We start from the raw sequence: 8,643 nt of genomic DNA, 5'->3' as shown, positions 1-8,643 counted from the left end.
ATGGAAGGGGGTTATTCCTCGGACTTGTGGTACGAAGTCCCAAGCAGTGACCTGCAGGAGGGGAGGGGCAGCGAGCCGGCTGCCTCCGAGGACCCGGGGACCCTGGAGAGCCCCACGCTCTTCACCAAAAGGTGTGGGGACCCTTCCACAGGCAGGCCTGCCTCCGACCCTGGGGGCCAGGCTTCGCTGGGATCCGGCTTCTGGGCAGGGGCTACGAAATCGCCGAACATTGTTTTATCCCTCAAAACGCTAGTCTCTGGAGAAACAGAAAAACCTCGATGGTGTATCAACGGTCAGGACAATTACTGTAATGGGCGACTGGGCCCCAGAGCCTGACCTTTGCTCCCTCCTTCAAGCCTGTCCACTCTGCCTCTGCCGTGTCACCTCCCCCCCTCAGGGACATTCGCTGTACTTTGCATGGTCCCAGGTTGGCACGGCTTTTTCACAGGATGTTGTCCTGAGGGCTGGCACGTGGCAGGCCTACCTTGGGCTGGGTGCTGCCCTCACCTCTCAAGCTGCCCTGGCATCTCAGGAAATCACCCTGTAACCTCATTGTGTCTGTCCCTGGTGTGGACCGAACTGTGTTCCCAGCCGGGGAATCGCCATGTTGAAGCCCTAACCCTCCATGTGATGGTATCAGGAAAGGGGGCTTAGGGGTGATTGGGTCAGATGAGCCCCTGAATGTGGGACCCCGCGGTGGCATCACTGCCTCATAAGAAGAGGAAGAGACTAATTAACAGCTTCCCTCCCACCACGTGAGGACACAGGGGAAGCTGACCCTCACGGAGAACCAGGCCTTCAGGCACCCGACCTTGGACTTGCAGCCCCTGCCACTGGGAGCCAAACCTGCCTGGGTCTGGGCCCCACCCATGCTGTTCATTGCAGCAGCTGGAGCAGCCTGACATGGTCCCCATTGAACGGATGACGAAACTGAGTCCCAAGGGAGTAAGGAACCCACCTGGTGGCAGGGCCAAGTGGTCGAGCTGTGGCCGACCTTGCCCCCCATTTCCAGCGTCCCCGAAGGGGGCCTCACAGCTGGTGGCTTGCAGTAATGATTCCCTTGCCTGACCTCAAAATCATTTTCATTGATTTTTCTTAGGAAAACTTTTGGACGTTTTTATTTCTCATATTCCCACGGTCAGTTATCTTTCCCCATTATTTTTTTTAAGTAACAAGTAATATCCGTGCCAGGCAGAGAATGAGAAAATGCTGGTGTGTCGGTTTGCTAGGGCTGTGGCGAAGGACCGCAGACTGGGGGCCTTACTCAACCACTGCTGTTCTCCGTTCTGAAGTCGAAGGTCCAGTCGTGGGCAGGGTTGTCGTTCCTTGCGGGAGTGGGAGGTGCGGCCCCAGGCCCCTCCCTGGGCGTGCGGACAGCCGTCTGCTCTCTGCCCACCAGTCCTAACATTCTGTTCTCCGCCCCATCCCGACTTCCTCCTTTTACAAGGACAACAGTCTCATCGGAGTAGGGTCCAAATCAAGTCACACTGTGTTTCTGGAGGAGCAGAACTCCAACATATGAATGGGGGGGGGGGTGTGGTAAGGGCACAATTCAACCCACAGGTAAACAAAACCCGGAAAAGCCAAAAGCAAACCATGTCTGAGGCCCAGGCTTCATCACCCTCTCTCGTGGGTGTCTGTCCTTCTCCGGCTTCTCTGCAGACCTGCAGTGATGTGGCGAATAGAGGTCTGTGCGCCTGGAGCCCAGGTGCTCCCCGCTGGGCGGGCGCTTCAGGCCTGCGCAGCCCGCGGCTGCCAGGGGAGGGCCGTCTGGTGCGGGGAGTTCGGAGTCTGAGTGTCCCCAGCCACGTGCAGCCTGATAGCGGGGCGGGTCTGGAGGACAGACACCCACGTGGAGCGCCCCAAAGAGAGGCCTTTGGAGTAGGGAGGGAGGCAGGGAGTGTGTGCTGGGCAGGGCGGGGGGTGGGCAGATCCCATTTGAGTCAGGAAAGAGGCAAGCCCACCAGGTACACGTTCTGTCCCCCCCGCGTGCCCATCACCCCTGAACCCTTCCTTGATCCACTTCCTGTGGCACCCTCTGCCTCACCTTCCCTTTCTGGAGAATGGGGATATCCGCAGCCTCTGCCCCGGCATTGCTGGGAGGGAGAGTGGGGGCAGAGCTGGGTTCTCTCTCAAGGCCTCTGGCCGACTCAGTGCTCCTTCCTCTGCCCTTCACCCCCTACCCCAGGTATGGGCCACAGGCCCTGGAGGAGGAGGAGGAGGAGGAGCCCGAGGGCGAGCTCAGGCAGCAGGACCTGCAGGAGGCCTGCGTCCAGCTGGCCCCAGGCGTGCAGGAGTGGCAGGACGGCTGCGTCTACCGAGGGCAGTTCGGGCTGGGCATGAAGATGGGGTCGGGAGAGTTCTCGTGGCCCACGGGCGAGGTAAGTGGCTTCCGACGCTTCCTTCCCCCTGGCCCGGGGCTCAACCAACCAGCGCCCTTGCCGTTCCTTCTGAGAGGGATGTGATGTGGACGCACAGGCCCAGCAGCAGCAGGGCAGCCAGGCTGAGCCTCTCCTGCCTGAGGACCCCTGGCACATGCCCTGAGCTCACAGGAGCCTCCAGACCAGGTGACCAGGACCCAGGCAGGAGCGCAGGGACCTGAGCTGGCGCTGCTGGTCAGACGAGACCGGAGTGGGGAGGATGGAGGCAGGAGCCCTGGCCCCAGTGCTGGGTGTGGACAGAACTCCCTCACTTGGGGAGTTAAATGGCCCCCACAAACAGTCTGCAACACACAGGCCGTTCCTTTTTAGTTGGGCAGACATGGACACCGCCCCCCGAGTCGCCGTACACACCGAATGGTGTGGGATGTGGCCACCCCCATCCTGGGGCTACTCTGCTGACCACTGTCTGCCACCGCCAGACTCTCGGGAGGAGTGACCTGAGTGGGACCTGGCTGAAACAAAAAGGGACTTGGCTCTTGGGGCCAGAAGCCCCTCGTTGGGGCCCTGCGGCCTTCTACGTGGCTGGGTCCAGGGGTCTGGTGGCCGGTGGAGGAGGCAAGGCTGACCTTCCCCCACGGGCAAGCCCACAGGGCAGCATCACACGCCGCCGCAGGGGACAGATGGCCCTGGCGGGACCCTGGTCTGGCTTGGGGATGGGTCCCCCAGCCAAGGCCTCAGCTGCTGGTCAGGAGTCCTCCGGCTGGACAGGCTTGGTCGCATGGGCAGGGGAGGGTCAGTCCACTGAAAAACCCATGGGGAGTCGGCTCAGCTGCTCAAGGGGAGAGAAGGGACACTAGCAGGCAAGCGTGTGTCCCTTTGGTGCGAAGCAGGGACAGTCACCCGCGTGCTGTCCTGCCCACTTCTGGTGCGGAGGGCAGTGTCTGACAGGCATGGCAGTCAGTCAAGTCTGCCGACTGGACGTCACGTGCTTCCTCCTGGGGTCCGCGTGGGGGACAGGCTCCGACAGACCCCCCTGGACCCTGATGGGGCCCAATGTGGCGGAGTTTACAACCAAAGCCACACCCAGGTTCCTAGCCAGAGCCTACAGCCCTCCCCCAGAGCCACATGGGTGACAGGAGGCTGGCGGCCCCCCCTCCCTGGGCTTCCTGTGGCCTGGGAACCTGCGTGGGTGCTGGGCAGGGTGGGAGCTGAGGCCCGGCCAGGGCCTGGGAGCGGACACAGCTTCTGCCCAGACCCAGGTGGGCACCGACCCAGTCATGGTCATGGCTTTTCCCTTCCTGACTCAACTCCCCCTGGCCCCCAGCCTGGCAGGAGGGCACGTGGCCACCGGGTGGCCACCTGGCACACCCTCTGCACCATTTGGGTGACCAAGCTCTGTTCACGGTGGCCACCCAGACTTGAACAGAACCCTGTGGCCACGCAGCCCACGAGTCTACAAGCCCAGGGCCCCCACTCGCAGCTGGCCCGGTGTGGGGCTCAGCTGGGAGGGCGTCCTGGGCGGCGAGGGTGGCGGCGAGGGCGGCGTCTCAGAGTGCTCTGTCCACAGTCCTACCACGGGCAGTTCTACCGGGACCACTGCCACGGCTTTGGCACCTACACGTGGCCGGACGGCTCCCATTTCACCGGCATGTTTTACCTCAGCCACCGAGAAGGCTACGGCACCATGTACATGAAGGCCCGGCTCTTCCGGGTGAGTGGGCGGGGGCCGTGTGCGGGCGGAGGGGCGGGGGCGACATATTTTCAGGCCACTGGGCGGAAGGATGTGTAGGTTTGTTTCCTGTTTACATGCATATAGGTTCGTATGTAATCGTGCCAGTAATAAGGCACAGGAGAGTAGAAATGAAAGCAGGAAGAAACTGGAAGCTTCTTCACTGCTGGGTCCCCAGAGTGGGGTGCAGTGTTAGCAAGTCGTACAGATCTTCAGACAGAACAGTAAACGCACGTCGATACTTACGTTCTTACACGTAAACTGGATCATTCTCTGTATATCGTTTTGGAACTTGCCCCTTTTTTCCCCCGGAGACTATTGCCGGTTGTACAAATACAGACACGTTTTCCCTTATTTTATTCTATTACGGTATAACTTACAGTAAAACCCACCCACTGTTACACAGTGCGAGGTTCTGGAGGTCTGACAAGCACAGACCACCACCATGGAGCCCCCGCCAGCGGCACCCCCAGCGCTGCTCCGCGCCCCAGTGTGACAGGCCTCTCCTCCCCGCGCCAGCCCTTGTCTGACTCCTCCTTGCCTGTCAGGCCGCCTTGGCCAGAATGCCGGGTGCGTGAGATCGCGCCCTGTGCCTCAGAAGCAAAGTGCATTTCAGACTATGTGTGTGGCTGTGTGTGGCCCTTGTCCTTCTCGCCGCTCAGTGGCTTTTCGCTGGAGGGCCACCCGGCTGACCCCTCCCCGGCTAGCAGACGTGGGTTGTTGCCAGTTTCCGGCGATTTTGAGAAAAGCTGCGTTAAACGTGTATGTATACGCAAACCTGTGGGTGTCTGTATGTCTGTGTGTGTGTGTATGTGTGCAAACACACTCACAGATTGCCTGTGGCTCCCTACCAGTCCGTCCTCCACGCCCAGCCCTCAACAGCCACCAACCTCCTCTTCATCACTGCGGTGTCCCCATTCCCGCAGTCCCATGTAAATGGAATCGCATAGCATGCAGCAGTTAGTTTTGTTTCTTTGCAGTGCAGGGTGTGATTCTGCTGAGACTCACGCATGTTTTGCCTGTGTCTCTTGTCTGTTTCTGTATGTGAAGGAGCCGCATTCCGTGTCGGTCATCGTCTGCTGCTGCACCAGCCGCTGCACATTTGAGCTCTTTCCAGTGCTTGGTTTTTATGAGGGCAGCTGCTAAGAGCTTTCCTTTTCACGTGGACACACGTCTTTAGTGTCAGTTGGAGAAGCACTGTGACTGGGTAGCAACCGTATGTGTGGTAGGTTTTATAAGAAACTGCACAGTGGTTTTCTGGAGCAGCTGTGCCACTGTCCATCTCAACCATCTCCACGTAAAGTTTCCAGTTGCTCTGCATCTTTGTCAACACTTGGTATTGGCAGTTTTAAAATCCTAGCCATTCTAATGGCTGTCTTGTGGTTTGAATTTGCAATACCCCACTGACCCACGATTTGAACGTCTTTTTACAGTCTAAGTTGCCATCCGTGCATCTGCTGAGGTGAAGTGCTTGTTTCTGTGCTTTGCCCAGTGTTTTTAATTGGGTGTTTGGGCTCCTCTTGGAGTCACGGAGTTCTTTGTGTACATGTATAAGGTGGGGCAGAAGTGCGTTCATAGTTGTCGGTGTGGAAAATGATACAGTGATTAATAAATAACGCGAGAATAAACCCTGTGTCTCACGCACCATAGAAACCCTACTTTCGCCCGACTGTATTGTGGACATAGCATTTTTCAGTCTCATGACTTACAGACATTTCCTGCCAACAGCGGCTTGCCTTTCCATTCTCCTAACAGTGTCTTTTGAAAAGCAGACTTTTAAAAATGGTGACAAGGCCCTACTTACCCGTTTTTCTTCCCTAGTCTCGTTTTGTGGGTGCCCTGTTTAAAAAGTCTGCTTAACCCAAGGTTTCTAAGACTTTCATCTGAATTCTTTTCTGATTTACAGTTCTAGTGCTCACGTTTGGGTCTGTGATTCATTGTGAGTTCATTTTCATGTTTCACATGAAGCAGAGATCACGCCTCCCCTTCCCCCGCCACACAGGGACCCAACTTTCCTGGCCCCATTTGTGGGAAACATAGACATTTCCCCACTGCCCAGCTTTTGCATCTTTGTCCAAACCCCTGGGAGCTTTGGTCCCAGGTTCCCTTCTTCTGGGGCTGCTTCGTGGCTTGTTGTTTGCTCCTCCCGGCTCTTCTGTCTCCACACCTGGCGAAAGCATCCAGCAAGGCCCAGGAACTGCTGCACTCTGCCAGGTGCACAGGCAGTGGGGACCAGCTCCTCCTCCTCGGTCACAGCTGCTGGGGTCTGTCTGATCCTGAGTCTGGTGCCTCCTGCAACAGGCTGCTGGGCGCCGGGGCTGGCTCCCCCGTTGGAGCTGCTGAAATGGGCCCCTGGTGCCACTCCCGTCACGCTTCCGCTCCGAGACCTCCAGACGCGCCCACACCTTCTCGGAGAGGCCACCCCCAACCACCCAAGGCCCACCGCACACCCTGCACAGAAGCGTCCGTGACTACTCATCTGCTTTTGGTCCCTGTGCCTGGGGCACAGGACGCCGGTCACAAAGCTTTCCTTCCCGGGGGTCTCGTTTTGCAGGGGCTGTACAAAGCGGACCAGCGCTTTGGACCAGGCGTGGAGACCTTCCCCGACGGCAGCCAGGACGTGGGGCTGTGGTTCCGGGAGCACTTGCTCAAGCTGTGCACCGTGGTCCCCTGCGGCTTCTCCATCCTCAGTTACCCGGAGTTTGCGGGCTTCCTCACGGACGCTGTGGCCAAAGTCAGCCTTTCCGACGAGGGGACCTTGCGGTGGGACCTGTGCGAGCAGCAGGACCCGTTCTTCTACGACTACAAGCGCTTCCTGCTGGACGACGAGCTGACGCTGCCCCCGGAAGTGCACGTCTACTCGACCGACAACGCCCACATGCCCGTGACCCGGACTCTCCGCCGAGACCTGGACGCCAGCATCTTCCTGGGTGGCGTCCCTCCCTTCATTGAGGACGGAGAGCCCTGGTTCGTCCAAAACGAGACTCCCCTTCTGGTCAGAATCCAGAAGCAAGCTTACAAGTTCAGGTAATGCCGGCTGCTGTTCCCACCTGATGTCCGGACGGCCACTCCTCCTGCCCTGACCACGCGGCACCAGGCCGAGTGGCTCCCAAGTGTCGGCAATAGGCTTCTCTTTTCAGTCGCCACAGCCCGATGATGACAGGGAGGGAGAGCTGGTGCTGCGGGGCTGGGGCACGCTGGGGTGCCGGAGGCCGTGGGGCCTGCTCCGGGGGAAGGAGTGGTCGGAGGCTGCCGGCCAGGGTGCGGCCAGGGCCTGCAATGGGCCGTGGAGCGGGCAACCTCCTGAGCCTGTGGGGCTGCCCTCACCTCCTGGTGTGGGGACCTCGTGCGTGTTTCCCGTGTGGAGGTCGAAGTGAGAGCCCCAGGCCTGTGTGGGGTCATGTCTGTGATCGGGCGGTCAAGTCCCCGTGCAACCTCTGCACACCAAAGTGTCATTGTCTGCAGTCTTCACAGGGGCCTGGGCAGAGAGCCGAGGTCGGGGGGACAGGCAGGAGCACAAGTGGCTACTTAGGTGTCCGTCTGCATCCATCCACCCACCCGTCCACCCGTCCGTCTATCCGTCCACATTCACCCGTCCGTCCCCCAGTCATCCAGGCACTAGTCCCTCTGTCATGCGAATGTCGACTCAGCCCATAGCCATCGCCGTAGGCGACTCTCGGGCCCAGAAGCTGCCATAAAACCACAGCTGGTGACTGGGAAGGAGGTTACGTGGACACAGGAGGCTTTCGTGTCTGTGCGTGTGTGGAGGGAGAATGGGCCGTGGGCCCTGCGTGCACTCTGCTCAGAAAGGAGCGTGACTGAGCAGAGGTGGGACGAGCTTGCTTGGTGCCCGGCCCCCTCCCCACCCAGGGCCCCTGCTGTGAGAGCCCCTCCCTGCACACGTGGGGGGCAGATAAACTAGGGGCGCTCGGCCTGAGCATCTTCACCTGCGGGCAGCGTGTCCATCCCACCACAGTGCCACGTCCACACTGACCCTGGCTGGCCAGCAGAGCAGCCTCCGGAGCTGACGGGGAGGGGCAAAAGAGGGCGGGGCCGCTCAGGGTGAGGACGGAGAGGAAGTGCAGGCGGATGGGCCCAGGGTCCCCCTGCGCGCGGCAGGTGTTGGGCCCACGGAAGATCCTCGTGTTGCCAGGAACACGAAGGCCCACTCCCGCTGGAACATGGGCGCCATCCTGGAGGGGGACCGGAGTGGCTTTGCGCGCCCCGGGCCCAAGGAGCGGCTTTCCAGGGAGCTGATCCTGAAGGCCGAGGAAGGGAACTACAGCTGGATTTACGGGATCCTGAGAGACAACCTGGCCAGTCCCGACGTGGCCGACGCACGGGGCTACACCGTGCTCGCCGCCGCCGCAGTGAGCTCCCCCCGCCCCCTGCTGTCTGCTCAGGGTCACCCTCGAGTGGGTGGGGGACATCCCATCTCCCCTCGGTGGAGCTACAGTCCTTGCAGGCAGTCCCTCAGTGGGGTGTCCAGGGTCACAGGGGAAAGGGTGAGGGCATATAGATCTTCGAACGCCT

General features: G+C 60.0%; 1 protein-coding gene across 1 annotated transcript in view; it reads left to right on the top strand.

The window, feature by feature from the left end:
• The window catches only part of ANKMY1 (ankyrin repeat and MYND domain containing 1), a 31,540-nt gene continuing 22,897 nt past the window's right edge, over positions 1 to 8,643 (top strand). Inside the window, exons 1-5 of the mRNA XM_053655191.1 lie at positions 1 to 131; positions 2,189 to 2,381; positions 3,949 to 4,092; positions 6,665 to 7,137; positions 8,264 to 8,480. Coding sequence (XP_053511166.1) covers positions 1 to 131; positions 2,189 to 2,381; positions 3,949 to 4,092; positions 6,665 to 7,137; positions 8,264 to 8,480 — 1,158 coding nt within the window. The remainder of the gene's footprint in view (positions 132 to 2,188; positions 2,382 to 3,948; positions 4,093 to 6,664; positions 7,138 to 8,263; positions 8,481 to 8,643) is intronic.

The sequence above is a fragment of the Artibeus jamaicensis genome, unplaced genomic scaffold, assembly GCF_021234435.1.
Source record: "Artibeus jamaicensis isolate MK-2021 breed Jamaican fruit bat unplaced genomic scaffold, CSHL_Jam_final contig_944, whole genome shotgun sequence".
Taxonomy (NCBI): Eukaryota; Metazoa; Chordata; class Mammalia; order Chiroptera; family Phyllostomidae; genus Artibeus; species Artibeus jamaicensis.
Note: the sequence above shows the minus strand (reverse complement) of the source record. Positions and strands in the feature narration are given on the sequence as shown.